This window comes from Stegodyphus dumicola, chromosome 7 (assembly GCF_044657685.1).
Source record: "Stegodyphus dumicola isolate Sdum_Otavi_A_Nest chromosome 7, ASM4465768v1".
Lineage (NCBI taxonomy): Eukaryota > Metazoa > Arthropoda > Arachnida > Araneae > Eresidae > Stegodyphus > Stegodyphus dumicola.
This window is the reverse complement of record NC_140774.1, coordinates 113,871,464-113,889,798: the sequence shown is the minus strand read 5'-3', so window position 1 is coordinate 113,889,798 and position 18,335 is coordinate 113,871,464. Positions and strand designations below refer to the sequence as shown.

At 31.3% G+C, this 18,335-nt stretch overlaps 1 protein-coding gene across 2 annotated transcripts in view; it reads left to right on the top strand.

Moving 5' to 3' along the window:
* The window catches only part of LOC118183119 (teneurin-a-like), a 1,514,249-nt gene that overhangs the window by 796,600 nt on the left and 699,314 nt on the right, over positions 1 to 18,335 (top strand). For both annotated transcript variants that reach the window (XM_085820731.1, XM_085820730.1), the window contains exon 7: positions 12,456 to 12,564. In XM_085820731.1, the coding sequence (XP_085676857.1) occupies positions 12,456 to 12,564 (109 nt within the window). The remainder of the gene's footprint in view (positions 1 to 12,455; positions 12,565 to 18,335) is intronic.

Below are 18,335 nucleotides of genomic sequence, written 5' to 3'. Positions count from 1 at the left end.
ATTTTGGTGAATTAAAGATGTTAAAAGGATTTCCTTTTGCCTTATGTAATTTTTATAGTTACATAACGCTGTAGATGAAATTAGTTTTCCAGTTTAAATACTTTGAATCCTTTTGCCAATCATTGCAGATCATAAAACTAAGTAGCAAATAAAATGAAGGAATCTGAGGAAAGGAGCCAATGAATCTCATGATTCTAAGCGACCATTTCATAACATTTGAGTAAATTCCTGAATAAATAAGCCAAAGGAAAAATGTTATCAGTAACTTTTATTTCTGTTTTCAAATATATTCTCGGAGAATGATAAATGACGAGCTTGATGAATTATACATGAAATTTTTAACCATCTTCTGAAGTCGCAGCTGTGGAACTCTTCAACATAACCAAGGGAAGTATTATCAATATTGCTTAATACTTTTTGAATACTTTTTGAATGACGTGCCTTAATTTCAAAACTTTTAACCATTACTCATGAAATGTTTCTGGATTAAATTTATTTTCTATTGAATTTTGTTGAAAACTTTCATTCACAGATAATTCGTGTAATAAATAAATTAGTAATAAGTAAATAATAATAAAAAAAATTAAAATAACAAACAGTAAATTTAAATTATCTAATAAAAATAATAAATTAATAAATAAATCGCAAAAATATATAAGAAATAATTTCCTTCATCAACCTTTCTTTTTTGCGTACTTAAACATAATTGTATCGGATCTTTAAATTAAGGCAGATCGATTATCCGCTATAGCACATGCGTGCTATAACTAAAACTACCTCAAGGATATAACATAACATAAGGGTTTCAAGCCTTATTTGCTCTACTACCAGCTTGTTAAGTGGAACACTGATGAGCCAAATTTTAAGTGTCCGCTTTTCATAAAGACATTAATACAAAAATTGTTCATTCTTTATGCGGTACTCGAACTTGAAGTCCTTAGTATTTAGTCACTCTTCAATAAATACAGCAATAAACCTTGTAGCCGTTGGATACTATAAGGCATGCTTTTTAAATAAAGTTTTTATATTAAGCAATAACACGGGAATTTTTTAAGAATTTCATTCTTGCATGAAAGCCCTAATTTTCAAAGCAATTTCCATTTCCATTACTCACTTATCATGACGTATTATCAGCATCTGAATTCTGTCTTCGCAGCCTAATTCGATAATCAGTTCTGGAACCCAGCATGAGCACAACTTCCGATAATTTAAGCGCTCTGTAATAATTCCATACTAAGTGTTTCTTGAAACTTGATAAAATTTAGTAGATAACAATTATTTACATTGGATGCGGGTTATAGCACCAATCGTTTAATTAGCTTAAAAATTAATACAAATTGCTAAGGAAATTAAATATGTAGTCTCTAAATTATTTTTATCAGCTCATCCAGGTTTAAGATGGTGACTTATCTCACTTGCCCACAAATTTCATCCTGGTATGGAGTGCAAGATTGCGCCAAACTTTGGCAAGAGCCTTGAGACACCCATGCAGGTGACAGTACGACTTTCCTGAGTTTCTCCCCCCTCCCAATTTTGATGAAGAGCATCCCGGGGGGAACGGGTCTGATGGTGACCCTCTTTTCTTCTCCTACCATCAACCTCTCGAGAGGACATTCGGCTCACCGCATATTTAGAATGCCCAAATGTCGCACAAACACTATGCATTTATACCTTCTCTGGGATTCGAAACCTGGCCTTCGGTACCGCAGTAGGCTCTCCTAATCATAGGGCGTCTGAAGGTCTGGGCGACGTTATATTTGTTATAAGAAATAAAATGTTCTGAACCAAAGGGATACAATATGCGTCTTCACAAGCATCTGCAGTTAATTACATTAACGGTATAAATGTTAATAGGATTTGTTGTCATAGGAAAGTATCAAAATAATATTAATAAGCATATGTGCTGGTTTTCAGTGTTTCCGTATAATGTACTATTGAACAATAAACTGTTTTAATTTGAAATATATATTAAATATCTGAAGTCAAACCGACTGGAATGTTCTTTAATTGAAATTTGGTAGGATAACGTAACTTGATGTGAAAATGAAAAGAGATGGCTACAAATGTTTCTGATACTCCCCCCCCTCGTTAACCTCCCAGTATTCTTAAGAATAGGGTTGGAAATATGTAGCGGAAAAATTGGTAGAATAAAAAGAAATCAATTTATTGCTTCCCTTACTCTACTGCATACCATCTCTGCACATTGCACATATATTCTATTAAATACTGTCATCTTCCTCGCTTATACTGAAGAATAGAAACGATACTAGCGTTAAAGACCACTTTTTAAGAGCTCTTAATATACATAATGCATTCTTAGACGGTTTAATAATATATTAATTTAAAAAAAAACTGATCTTAACTCTTTCTCGTAATTTGTTACAGTGATATATGAGGGAAAATAGTTTAAAAAGATGCAGATTATAGAAAGACGTTAGCAGAATATTAACTATAGAAAAAAAGTAATTTAATAAATGGTAAAAGAGAGAAAATTGAGCTACATATATTACCACATTTAAATTACCTCCTCTTTCAACGAATAAACTAAGTACAAAATGCTCGAGTATTCTTAAATATTTTATGTTTAACCATCGTGTCTAGCATCACCAAGTACCATCCACCTATGTAAAAAGGAAGTACTCACCGGATGTAAACTTAATTATAGCTAGTAATTGTGGAAAGTCAACAACGTGTTATTATGTGAACGACATGCTTATTAGCTGTGTGCTTAGACTCTTACAAAAATCTTTTGTTTTCTGAAGCTTATTCGAAATATTCCAAAAAATTAATTTTCGCGAGACTTTTAAATTTGCACTAAAATAATAAAAATATTTAAGGTTATTAAACGTATAAAGGACAACATCATACGGAGATTTTTTTTATTTTTTAAACTCCTAAAGTTTTTTGTTTTCAAATCCATTCATATCCATTTTTTTGTTTTCAAAGTTACTTACCTTGAATTAATTAACGGATAAGTAATTAAATACTCATTATTTTGTAGCCCACCAGCGGCCGACCGGTGGGCTACAAAATAATGAGTTGCTGAACACTGGTAGTTCGGTCCGAGGTTCGAATCCTGGGAACGGGCTGGCTGCATGGGCGTTTTCGTGGTTTTCCCCATGTGTAACGTGTATACGAACCAGTTTCCCTTGGAAAGTCCTCCACGAAGGCATCCCTCCCCTTAGGCAAATAGCCCTCGAGGCTTTGCCATAATCACACACACACATTATTTTTTAAATGTTATTTTTAAAGGCATTTTACATTTAAGAAAATCTAATCATGAATGCTTCAGTTTGCAAGGATGTATGTCTCGATATGTAAAGAAGAACCCTAAATACAATAAAACTTTCTTTACACGGTTGATTTCGACATCATGTTAAGATTGAAAAACCCATATTGGTAAAACGATTTCGACATCTTGGTAAGATTGCAAGACCATATTGAAACATACTACAGCTTTTTATTACAGTCATTCTTATGTATTAAAACTATAAACATTGGGGCAGTTATTATCAAGTACACAGTAAATTTTTTATTAATTTCAAACAGACTGTGACATTAGTTTATAATTTTAAACAAATTTCTTAAATCAGAATTAGATTCAAAGATTTTCATATTATGAATAGCAGCAATTTCATATATTCCGTAGATCATCCCACAACAGTTTGGCTTGTTTTAGTTGATTATGGCAAAGCATGCGAGGGATATCTGCCTAAGGAGAGGGATGCCTTCTTGGAGGACATTTTAAAGGAAACTGGCTTGTACGAATTGCACACGAGGGAAACAACAAAAATGCTCATGCAGGCAGCCCATTCGCCTGGAATAGAACCCAGGTCGAAATTGCCAGTATTCAGTAATTTCACCGCTCGGTCGCTGGTGGGCCTTCATTACGCAATGAAAACTGTTCATAGTTATTACTGAAAAAATAAGGCACAAGTTGAGCGTGCATTGTTACGAGTAATCTATATAACTAAATGGATATTATTATAGATCTCAATTTAATAAAAAGAATTGATTAACGTATAACTAATAATCGAAAAATTCGAGTTATGGATTTAGTCAAAGAATAATGACGTAAGTAATGACCAAACCGATGTAACCGTTGCTACGTAACAGACGTAAGTAACGACCAAACAATAATGACGAATTTCATTTATAAAATCATCTTTTGGGTGTAAGTGTTTATAACAAGAGTATATGCCGTTTAGAAAAATTAGAGATTAGTTCATTATACCTTCAGTTGTTTCATTTCATATCAAAACTAAAAGTATTAAGAGCTACGATTGTGCAATTTAATGTTTAAGCACAAGAACTGCAAATATATTATTATTCTTGAAAAATCTGTGTAATTTTCCAAATACATATTTGGCCTGAAAAAGACGTCATTATTTTGACGTCTTCGCATGCACTTGTCTTTAGACAATTCTAGCCCTGACGGATTAATATTTAGCTTTCTGTGTTTGTTACTTCTGTCAAAGCATCATAAGAAAAACTTTAGTAGTTTTCATTCTCATCTTCCAGTTTCTCGTAGCAGTCTTACTACATTTTGTTCGTACAATCAATTTCTTTAGGTCCTTGATAAAAGATCATCAACGGTAGGTTTTTTGCTTTTTAATAAACTTAAATTTTCAGCACTTTTGTTTTTCGTTTTTACCTTAAATTTAGCATATTTCTGCATTATAAATATCCATTCCATTGTTTCGACAAATATTTCTTTTTAGATTATATGGTATTGACTTTTTTCTCCTTCTTACTTCTGCGAGCTTTGATTTTGATTTTCGTCACAGTTACTTAACTAGTTTTTTTTTTTTTTTTTTTTTTTTCAAAATTTTAGTTGTCATTCCATTTTAGTTGGTGAAAGAGGTTTCAATTTAAATTTTTTAAGTATAAAAATTATGCAAACAACTTTTGAATCTCTTTTCTGACTTTAACTTATTATAAATATTTTAACCACACTTTAAAGGAATTCAAAATTTGCAGTCCTACATGTTTCAGGTAATGAACACCTGGTGCATTAATACGAAACAGAAAATATCCGCTACTAGTTGTTATATTAAATACATCTAAAATTCAAAAGTGTTTGTTTTCGTAAACTTAGCGAATAGCTCTATAAATCCTTGTTTTAACAAACCTACAGTACTCATTTCATGCAAATTGTAAGAACAATTTAACATGAAATCTTTCGCAGATTTGAAACAAAAGCAGGGCAAAAAAGTCAAATATGGATTGTATTAAATATGCAATCTCATAGTTTTAAGAGCTGAATTTTTCATAAAAAATTTAGTAATTTAATTTTAAGTTGCACATTTGCTTCATTTTTCATTTACTAAGATTGTTGTGTTATGAAGAAAATTTTGATTTTTGAAATTTTTATATAGTTCAAATTTTATAAAAGCGAGCAGTGCAAATTATAAAGGAACAAATTCCTTTTCAATTTCAAAAATTTAGATTGAACAATTACGCTTTTAAAATTGCGGGTAGTCTATGTAAACTCTACAAGCATTTTTATCAAAAGCGCAATTTTTATTGATTTTCGCTGCATTTATTCACAAAAAAATTAATTATATCATGATAAACCATTGATATTCCACTCTGTGTAAATATAAATACCAACTGCTTAAAATTTAGAGCTTAATTTAGTTTCAAATGGCTCTTTACATTCCAAAAGATGGCTGTATTTGCTTTGTCATAATTAATAACTTTATCATAACTATATAGTAGTTTAGTTGAAATCAATGCTAAATGGAGTTTAGTTTTGCATCTTTATATTATTCATTTATGTACTTTGGTAAAGCTTCTAACACCCTGTTACTGGCCTCATAAATTTAATCGAATGACTGTCAAGTTTATTTTTAGTCCAAAGGGCCTTTGTCCCTGAAGGACTATTTTTACTTCCTCGTACAAAGTAAAAAGGAAGTATTGTAATCGCGAAAAGTTTCAGGCAGCATATTTCAACGAAAATATCCATTTTGACCGCTATCGAATGTAATTTAACGATGTTTTTGCGTGATATCTGGATATCTGTACGTAAGGACAGAATAAAAGACTCTTTGCCTCCAAAAAAATTATAAAATTGCTTTAAAATTAATTCTGAAGCGAATTTTTCGTGGCGTCTGTACGAATGTATGTACGTACGTACGCATAACTCAAAAACGAGTAGCCTCCGAACGTTCAAATTTTGTATATAGGACTGCTATAACATGTAGATGTGCACCTCGTATTTTGGTTGCTGTCGGCAGCACCAAACGTACATAAATATATTTATAAATATATCCACTCTGTTACCCGACTCAGTGATCTCAGTTTCTTTACTCTTATATGTTTGTAAATTGTACATTTTTTGCTTTAAAAATAATTGAATTAATGTTGTTATTATCTTCCGGTTAAGATTTTTATGCCTTTAGTAAATATGTATGCAATATTTTTAGAATTATCAACAATTTTAAAGTTGTTTAAGTGCCGCTAAGCCTAATAATTTTTTTGATGGCGGCCATTGCCTGTATACATTTGAAACAGCAGAATAGTGGATTTGTTGCCAATCTAGAGAAACTTAGATTTGCAACAACAAAGATGACGCCTTTATTTATTATTGTGAATTATATCATACTTAATCCTTTCTGGAATGTTTTCGAGGAAATAAGTGTTTAAGATTTACTTCGTAATTTTTAATATAGATATTTTGAGTTTTTATGTATTTTTGCCTTGTCGCGAAGTGAGAACTGAATTAATTGAATGAGAAATACTCAATCGTCTGTAAAAAACTGTTTTTTTTTTTTTTTTTTTTTTTTTGCTTAATTTCTTTTATACATCGTTCAAGCTTTATTATAGTATTTGAATAGAACATGTGACAACGATTAGATAATTCTTTAAATGATCTAAATTTTGTGCATTCTGAGTTATAATATGAACGAAATATGATACTATTAAGTGAACCTAGCGCCAGAGTGTCGCTATGTAAACAAATAGAGTGAATTTTAAAGAATGCATTTATTCTACTGTGGTTTATGCGCTGTCGGCGAAGTAGATTTAATTCAATCCAATAAGTTTAAATGAAATACAAGAAAAAATGCGTATACTTTAATATTCCGTACAAGGAAGTCATGTAGTGTACACATCAGATTTTTTTCATTTTGCGATTGTTCGTCGGAACCTTATAAACGGCGTATCACTTTTCAAATCGTTGCCATCAAATACTATCGCTCTGTATACTATGTATGTTTTTATGCTGAAACAACGGTTCCTAGAGCCATCCAATTTTCAATGACGTAATCCTATTGCGAATATGTGCATCTGAAAGCCCAAGTTTGAAATTTGGATTTTGTTTTATTATTGATTTCATATTTTGTAAAACATTAACAAATTTTTGTTTAACAAACTCACCGATTTAAAACCGAGCAATGGCAATTCTATACGGGAAAAAAAAGGGCGCGGAGATGTGTATCCGAAGATTCTCTAGATATGCTCATTTTAAAATTATTTTTGCGACATTGCTGTTGAACTGAATTTTATGGTTTAAGTGGAAAGAACATGGTATTTAATAAATAAAGGTAACACACAAAACGTTAAAAAAACGCCCCTTTTGATGTAATTTAAAATCTGAATCCTTTCAAATCCTTTAATTTTTTAATTTTTATTTTATTTTAAATTCTTAGTCTGCGTAAAGAAAAGGGAACGCATTAGTGATTTGATTTAATTGTTTATTTTTAGAAGCAGAGCTAAATTTAATGCACACTAAGTACTAATTAAGCATGCTTATAGCTAGCATAACTTACAGCAATAGCTAACAATCTAAACAAGTATAAAAAGTCATTCTAATTGCTATCGTAACAAAATGATGTACTAATTAATAGGTATCTAATTTCTTTCAGATATAATCTTTACATTAAATTTCACATGCTCATGCATTTTGATGAAAGAAGAAAATATAATGCTAGAAATATATTTATATTCTTATAAAAAATTATAGTAGCTGTGTTAACGAAAATAATGGATTGGCGGTTTCTTAGTTTTGAGTTTTAAATAACTAGCATCGCTAATGCAATTTTAAAATATATATGCATTGCACCACATATTTTAAGCCACTATATATATGAATAATGTAACTCCTTCAATATTCTTCATGCAGCAAAATATTATTTTTCAATATTTAATTCTCATTGAAATATATCAGTAGAAGTGCATTTTGATGAAAGTTATCTCACGCATCACTGAAAGTGTAGCTGTAGGATGTTTGCGCACTGAAGATACCAAAAGTATTTTTTAAAATAGGAACGCATAAAGATTAATCGTGCTAATGGAAATAGAAGAAAAATTTTTTCTCTTATTTATTTGTAAACTGAAACTTCTCCTGCAATTATCTCGTTTAATGTTAGCTTGTGAAAAAGGATTTATTTGAGAAACGGCGTGATATAAATGGATTATTCATCTATTAATTAACTGAGGAAATTTGGAATTATAAAAGTAATTAATTTCAACAAAATGAGCAAAAGTAAAATTTAACCAAGATAAACAAACGACGGCGAATTTATTCGGTTTTTAGTTTCTGTCTTTGATCAAACTGAAGAAAAAAGATAGTTTTCTTTCGTGAAAGAGGAATACTTTTGCGTAAATAAATTTAAAATGTTTATAAGCTAAGGAATACACATGTTTAAAACTGTTTCGTTATTGGAAGTTTGAAAAATATATTATTTGACAATACAGTTGTTATTTCTTGTGCAAAAATTAAACATGAAAATGAACATGCAACAACTATCAGCTATTTCAATAAAAATTAATCCAAACATGCATTAATTTCGATTGAAATTGCTACTAGTTGTTTTCGTTGTCATTAATATGTTTCTAATTCAAAGACTAAAACTTTGAAGCAAACATGAGTAAGGATTTTAACTACCTTTATACGAATTATAGAAGAAAGGGCAGAAAAATTTAAAAGATTTTGAATGTTATATGTTTTTAACAAATGAAATTGACTAATTAAGAATAATTATTATTACCTGCTATGTAATAATAGTTATTTATAAATAGTCAGTAATCTATTGTTTAAAATCTTTCATTAAATTGCAAATTCTTATGTCATATATCCTGAATTTCAAAATGTTGTTGTTGTTGTGACATATCTCATTTGTCTGAACGTAACATCAGAACAAGCCCACTAAATTCATCGTGGCAAGGAGTGCAAGATTGCACTTGTTGTTGGTAAGAACCTTGAGCAAAATAGAGGTGGTAGTACGACTGTTCTTAGTTCTGCCCACCCATTTTGATGGAGAAATTATCGGAGGGACATGTCCGAAGGTCTTTCACCCTTCTTCTCATTTCACCAGCCTCTCGAGAGGGCTTTCGGCTCGCCGCATATTTAGAGTGCCCAAATACGGCACGGACACTATACGTTTATAAACATTCATTCGTTCTCCGAGATCCGAATAGGGTACCTTAGTAGGCTCTCCTAACCACTATTCCTTCTGGGCGTACGAAAAATGAGTATTATTTTGCTGCATAATTAATTTAATTATAATTAGTCAGTACTTTTGTATTATTTAAAATCTTTCACAGTTTTTATATACATGAAATATCTATACTTTGCTCTTAATTTATCAAATACTTAACTCATTGGCTTGTATGTGCAAGTTGCAAGTACTTTAAATATTTTCCTTGTATTTTTAGAAAAACACGTTCATAAGGCAATTTTTCTGTATATTTTTCATTCTTAGTGACACAATTCTGTAGCATAAATCATTAGTTATAAAATGTTGCACAAATGCACATGGGTTTAATTTATATGATGTTATATTTAATCGTACAGCAGTATATAAATTTTAACACGCTGATTTCAACATGTTGATTAAACGTAAATGTTTAATCAAATTGAAATCACAATTTTAAACTAAGGTAAGAACTTTTATTAATATATGCGACACAGAAATCTCTGAACATGTAAAATGATCTAGTTATAATTTAATGTCGTATAGAATCCATTATAATGTTAAGTCCAGTATCTAAAACAAATCTTAGTATATATATGCGTAATAATTAACATAATTTTTATCTCTAACCCATCTTGTCATCTTGTATCTCTCTCTCTCTATATATATACAGAGAGAGAAATACAAATATATATATATATGCTATATAAGAAGGTATCAATCAATCAATTTTAGTTAATCTCTCCTGCAACTAATATGCAGCTGAGGCGACATTCGTGTAGGCGAATTAGTTCTGTTTCCGTGATTCCTCTTTCCGCGTTTTTAAAAATGTTTTCTGTTCCCGCTAAATCGGAGGGTACAGTCCCTTACAGTTCCCATGGAGGTAAGAAAGGAGTGGCCAATCCGGCATTAGAAGTGAAGCGTTGCTAAAAAGCTTCGGTCACCAGATGGGGTGTTTTTCGTTTACATTCAGAAGCCAGGGATAAATAGAAAGGCTAGGTCATTCCTTTATTCGACGCCTCGCCGACGCGAGCCTCATGAAGGGGGTTAACTGGAAGTAATCTGACGTGTCTGTGTTGCACCTGCTCTGATTTCGCGCGTTTAAAACTGCAGTTTCATTCAGTTGCGACACGATTTTCTGGTGGTCGCATATCCCAAATTAATTTTAATCATACTTATTTGTTTTCTAATAATGCAAATATTTATATATATACACGAATAATTCGTGTTTAATAATTTGTATATATATATATATATATATAGTTTTAGTCAGTTTTTCTTTTAAATTCTATATTTAAAGTATCCTTTACGTAATATGGCTTCTTGTGCCGTAGCAACGTGCCGTTACACTTATAGAAATACGAAATGAAGAGATATTGTATTTCATGCTTTCCCAAAGGACAATTTGCTTTTGTCGAAAGAATGGATACATAAATGTCGAAGACAGGATTCTATTAATGTGAAAAAAGCAAGAATTTACATTTTTGAACATTTTCTGTGCAGTGATTATTAAGATGACATGAGAAATCACTTGCTTGGATTGCCGCAAAAGAAACTGTTGAAATGCAATACTGTGCCTAAAGTAAATTTATCGTGTTCAGTAAACGAAATAACACCGAAGAATCGTTGAAATTTGAAAAGAAAACTAATGCAGAGTGCTTTTGAAAGACTACATGAATTAAGTCCAAAGAAAATTTATTTTGAGGCCGAGAACGAAATTGAAGCTGACTATAATAAATCAAATGTGAATAATTTTGAAATAAAACTCACAAGTGACAATGCCTTAAGCGACAATATCCCTGAATGACTAAGTGTAAAGATAAGGAAGAATGTATTGATAATTTGAAGAACAAAATAACATCTTTAGAAAATTGTAATAAAATATTCAAATATAGAGAAAAGAAAAATTTTAGAATATTTGCTCAGCGACAAAGAAGGTGAACGACATCTAGGAAGAAATTTGTATCGGAAATTCAGAAATTAAAATCCCAACGAAATTTAGGAAAAAAACAGCACAGATCGGAGAATTTGAAAAAGCATCTAAAGCATATTTTTACAAAGACGCAGATTAACGCATTGCTAGAAAAAAAGGAAAAAAATAAGGTGGACTAGTAAAGATATTTCACGTTGTATTGTCATAAGAGCTCTGTAGAATACGTTTCTTAAATAGAAATGCATATGTTTCTTTTCCCAAAGAAAAGTAATCCAAAAGGTAAAAAAGGAGATTGCTTCGAATATGGTAGCCAATAAATAATATTTAAACAACTTGTAGTTGCATTGTGACTGTACAAGTAAGCATATATAATATGTTTTGATTTGAAATATAAAGTTATTTTTATTGTATTCTGTGTTATTATTGATTCGATTTTGTGCTAGCTTAGCATTCTAGATAAAATATAATAGTATAACATTAAAGTAATTGGCATAAGAAAACCTGCCTCCTTAATCCCCACTTAAGTGATTTCGAATCCCCTCTCGAAATCTTTAGTTTTATTCTATTTGTAATTCTGTTACAATATTAGCTGTAATTTTTCACATCTTATCTTAATCAATCTTTTAAAATATCCACCGTCACAATAAACTAAAGTCACTCGATAGTTGCCTTAAATATGTTGACTCTAATTGAATTCAATTGCAATTGTTGAACCAATGTTTCCGAAGTTTTTAATACTACGACCATAGGAATAAATTTAATTGAATTGCGAGCCACGTTTAAAGTTGGAATTGCAAGTGACTCACAGAGTACAGTTTCTCTTAAAAAAAGAATCTAGATGAATAGGAGACTTAGAGCATTGTAAAATGAAATAGTATTAAATAAGTTGGTAATAATTAGCAATATAATTATATACAGGCAAATAATATTCTTTATGTTAATAATACTGAAGCGTCCAAGTAAGTACTGTAGTAAAAATTTTCAAAAAAATGGCACTGACATTCGAAGTATTTTATAATAATCATAATTTCACAAGAAAAATCTGTGTTTCTTTAATATAAAATGATCTAAATTGTAATTAACTTTCTTATCTTTACTTGCAGATTTGAATTCTAGTTCAAATGTGTCGAAATCTCATCTAGAAGAACCACCAGAAGACGAATCGGAACTTCTCAATAGTGTAAACAGAATTGCTTCATCAGACAATGAACGGTAATTATTTAAGCAGTACTTTAGCAGCATTTAAGGTATTTTAATCCATGTATACTTTAGTAGAAAAGATGGAATGAAATGTGGTTTAGCTATTTAAATTAAAAGACTGAAAAATCAGCACACAAGATTTAGAATTAGTGGCATCAAATAGGCTCATTATGAAACGAAAATATTAGACAGCGCTTTCTCGCAGAGCTTCTTTATCATTTTCAGAAATTTTTAATGACTTCATGAAGTCAGAACAATCAAAAGCAGATAAAGTTGAATGACAGTAAGACACTGCTTAGCAATATTTTTAAGCGATTTTGTGGGAGAAAAAGCATTGAATCTACGATTGATTTCTGGATCTTGCATGACAAAAAGCGAATTTTACATAAAGTCCTGTTTGGGAGAAGATCAAGTATACAGGCCATTCGAGAAAGTTTGCTGATGGCTTTATTTCCTCTCCAAATATTGATCACAGACCTGTACTGGCAGTTAAAGTGTTTCTCAAAAAGAAATAGGAGATTTTATAAAACACCTTCAAAACAGTGACCAGAAATATTATTTAAATACAAAATTTAACTTTTTGTGATATGCTAGTAGAACAAACTTTTAAACTATAAAAGAGAATTCGCTATATTACTGCGTTAGTAGAAGACTGGAATAATTAATTTACTACAAATTCTAGAGTAAGTGTACTATCGTCATCCATCTATCCCAGTCCAGTTCAGTACTCCTACGCCAGCATTTTAAAAGGCGCATAATTGTATTTAAAATATGGATTGGAACCTTTCTGACGGAGCAAATCCTTTCATGCACCCAGACCGAATTTTGTTGTCACCTCATCGTCACAGATCGTCATCTACTCAAATGTGTACCTAGTTCTCATTGCCAGTCGTGATGTGTTGTGTGTTGTAGAAATGTCACACTATCTGTCTGATGCAAATAAACTTTTAGCAAGCTCTAAATAGATTTCCTTCGTTTCAGGTGGTGAGCCCTTGCGTAAAGTTTTAGCACACCTTTTTTTGAATTTCAGTTCGTGATGAATGATGTGATGGACCGATCTAGTATTAGTGTCCATTAGTGATGTTGGCATCTTGAATGTAGCTCTCGTATCGTTTTTCTCGGCTTCAGAGTTACCTTTGGCGAGTGTTGAACTGGAGGAGGAAGACCGTCCACACTAGTAACACTGATCTTCTTTTAAGTGCATTTATATTCTTTTGTAGAACTAATGAAGCTTTAAATTTACCAAATTCTCATCTGAAAATTTAGAAAGTTTTTTCTCCACCGCTTTAAATCCATTATCCTTGCATGGAGCCCTATCATATTGCAAATTGTTTCCCATTTTCGTATGCTTGATGTAAATGTGCTAAAAAGTTTTTGTTAGCTCAAATTCAATATCTTACACATCCTACATGACAATGATTTCGATGGAACGTGTAGCTTTTCATATAACGTTTCCTTTTCTCTACTGAATGATTTATCACCTTAATATGTAACATGCGGAAGACTCCGTACCTTTGCTTGCAAAACCTTTCATTGCCTATTAGCAACTGAATTTCAAAGTTTTTGTCCGCATTTAAGAAGCCATTGGGAACAAATATCGCTCACTTTGGCTTTCATGACTCCATATTGGGTAAAGTTGAACTTTTTACTAAAATTGCAGCAAACACTATAAAAATAATAACTATACTTATCTTCGCGATTTCGCACACAAAGGTATGGAAATTATATAATTAGCGAAATGTTTTACATGTGAAGTACTTGTTTAAGATCCATATTTCGGGAAATAAAGTCGATTATTTGTTACATAAAGCTCTATCAAACTCTATGCATAGATTTAATTGACGGATCATGACAGTTAAAATTTACTTATACCTAAAAGTTGCTAAGACATTTAAAGCGGAAATATTAAAAACTCCAGTAAATTAATAAACCAAAAATTACTGTATATTACATGTCAATCCCTCTAACCTGTAAGAAAAGTGCGGAATGGTTAACAACCAGTGTAAATTTATATCTGCAACTTTTAATCATTTACAGGATATTATATATTCTCAATTTCGCAATTTTTAGAAGTCGATTATTATGGTAAATATTCATTCATTTTTGGTGTGCATGCTATTGAATTTTATCGTTCACTTCACTATATTTATATTTGATATTAGGGCTTAACAATTTATAAGTAATAATTATAATAAAATTAAAATGCAACGTTCGTTTATTACTCATAGTTGCTTGTCTGCATTATTCCCTCATGTGATTTAAATAAAATGTTTAAAAGGGTTACAGAGTTTGTTTTTCTTTGGTAGAAAAAACCAGCATCAAACCTCTGCTAGACTAGGAGCGAATTATCGCTTGATTTGAAGTAACAGCTGAGTCTTGAAAAGGTTTACGAAACCCTTTTTTATTAAACCAAAACTTGAAAATGAAATGCCCACCTCACGTAAATGCTTACAAAACAACTACAACTTCTGGCAATGAAACTCAAAAGAGCGGTAAATTCAAATTTAAAACCAAGCCTAGTAATCAGACTGAACATTGAATTTAACGCGAAGTTGAATCAAAACTTCTCACTGAAGTAGTTATTTAAATGCTGTCAACAATAACGCAAAGTCGAAGAATTACAATCTTATTAGAGCTAGCAAAATCTAGTAATGTGGCTGCGAGAGGCAGGTAAAATACAAAGGCTTGCAATCCTAAAACCTTGAGCCAAATACTCTCAAAATGAACTTACATTCTGGTAGGCAAACGGAAAGGAGAAGTGACATATTAACTTTATAAGGTATTTCTCCCGCCTTCTTAGCATGCCTTCGCAGTGTAGTGGTCAGCACGCTGGGCGCGTATTCCAGAGGTCCGTGGTTCGATTCCTGGAGAGGGCGTTGCTCATTTTTCATCTCTCCTGCTTTCAAAAAAAAAAAAAAAATACGCAATGTCTCTACAACCTCACAGTGTCTTTATGCTACCTTTAGTAACCAAAAGTGATCATCATGGCTTATTCGGAATTGCTTCATCAATATTAGTTAGGATAAACAAGGTTCTGCTGTGGTTATTGACTTAACCTAAATAAGCATTTTCTCTAGGCATACAGATTTGGTTCCTGAACTATAAGATAACTCACATTTCCTTCTGCAACGTACCAGAATTTAAGTTTTAATCATATTAATTTAAAAATTGTATTCATCTATTGCTTTTTAAAGTTCAGTAACACGTTTACAGGTCAATCCTGTTAGCGTCTTTGCTTTTCATTCAATTCTCCTGTAAAATCACTTTAAGTTTAGAGTATATTTTCATTTGCATTATGTTTCTTATTTAAATGAATACTTGTTTCCTATAAGATGTCTTTCCATCTTAGTGATTTTTAATTTATCATATGATGGTTGCTTTGGAACGCTCAATAAAAGACACCAAGTACTTCCATATAAAGGTTCTATGGGAAATTCATAAAGTAAAGGAAATTAATGAGAATACAGAACAATATAGCAAAAACAATAAAAAACTGCATATTTATTCTTCCTGCAAATATTCCACTGCCCCCCCCCCCGCAAAAAAAAAAAGTTTTCCTTTTTGTTCTTTATTGCTCTTTTCTTTGAAGCACCATGCTTATTTTCTTATTTTCTCGTGATTTTCTTTGCAAAAAATATAGTTTTTGAACTTATTTCATACATACAAGTTCTAGAAAAGTAATATTTTTAATTTAGAAGCTATTTTTGTCACAACAAACACGTATTTCTATACTTACAATGATTCAAAGTCTTTTAACTTCTTGAAGAAACAAACATGCATTACTTTAAGTTTAGAAACGAAATGTACAAAATATTTTGTAAAATATTTCTTAAAATAACCAATTATTTATGTGCAGAATTCCTTTGCAAAAATCCTACTTTTAAACTCTTGCAAAGCATTTCTCTCTATGACCTTATTTAGGTCTTGGAAGAGTGTTCCTTTTTAATGATGTGCATAGATCTTCTGAATAAGTAGGGAGGAATTAAAGGAACAATATTAAATTTTATTGTAGCTCAAAGCGATAGTAAGTTTATTGGAGTGAATAACAGCAACAGCAATAGATCTGGAATCTGGAAATAGAAACAGTTATTGCTGTAATCTTCCTATAGCTCTCAAATTCAAAATGCCAGATTTCAAAATGCTCAAAAGAATTTCAAACCCTCTCATCAAACTAAAACTAAAAATGCTGACTATTTGGACTCCCAACTGAAATCAAAATATGTAATAAAAATATGGAATTGATGACAACATCAGCTTAGCCAGTAGTTAAGAGTCTGGTATGGAGTCAGTTGACTCCATACCAAACGCTTAACTACTGGTTAAGCTGCTGTTGTAATCAACTCCTTATACTTCTGTTGCGAAGAAGAAAGCAAGATAGAGTTATATACCCAGTGGAATTTCACGAAATGGAACACCAATCTATTTTGACAGCTTATTAATTTAATACATAGATGCAGTTAGGATTATTCAGAATATTAATGACCAACCAGGTAAGTCTACTTAGCATTCTTACCGCAGAGTGAAATTCCGGTGAACTGATTGTGTGGACAATTTCATGGTTCTTTAAGTATAACTTAAATGCGGGTTGCTGTTAAAATGTTCCCATGAAGACATCCCTTTTGAGCAGATAGACACACCTCATGTGCTTTTCCTTAATCAGTTACATTATTATTCACTAGGCAATCGATTTCATCGGCTGATGAAATTATAATGCTGTTAACGGTAATGATGGCTGTTTTGTATGAATTTTACAAAAAATATGCATCTGTTTATTTTGACATGAAATGAGACATCAAAACAAAATGTACACTACGGGGGGGAAGGAAAAAAATCTGAAAGTTTTCACATTTTAAATTACGTCCAAAGGGGCGTTTTTTTAACATTTTGTCTGTTACCGTTATTTATTAAATACTGCGTTCGTCGCACATAAATCGTAAAATTCAGTTCAATATCAATATAGCAAAATAGTTTTAAATTGAGCGTATCTTTAGAATTTGCAGTATGCAGTCTCACGAGCTGGATATAAAAAAGTTTTTCTGTACAACGTTGCCGTTGCTCTCTTTGAAATCCTTGAGTTTGTTAATTAAAAATTCGTTAAAGATTTACAAAATAGGAAATCGATAATAAAACAAATTCCAAATTTCAAATTTGGCCTTCCATATGCCCATATTCGCAGTAGGATTATGTCATTCAAAATTCGAAGTCTCTATGTACCGTTGTTGAGAAATACATATACATTTATGCAGATTTTTCATTATCTAATTTTTTTCAAACATAATGCGGGACTCTAACATTTGGCGGCAACAGTTTTAAAAGTGAAACGGACATTTATAGTTAACCAACGCAAAATCACAAAAGGAAAACAATAGTCCTTCAGGGACAAATGACCCTTGGACTAAAAAAATGGGGCAGATCTATATCTCCCGTTCTACTTGGCCGATTGACGAAATTCAACTTGCGTTCCTCATGTCTCGAAAACGCGATTTAGGGTATGCATTAGATTTATATATAGTAATTGTTCTAAAGCAGATATTTTGACACAAGATCGGAATTTTTCTTAAATGACATGGCAATTTGTTTCCATATTTCGATTCTACGACTCAAATTCGATTCTTCGACTGCCAATTTTGTAAAAATCATACGAGTCGTTTTTAAAAAAAATTAGTTCTCAAAGTTTTAGCTCCTCAATGTTAATTGAATTTCATATGTATTTAGTAATATATCTTTTTTATTAAACTTTCTTGATTCCTTCTTTCAAAATTTTTGTTCATTCCAAATAAAAT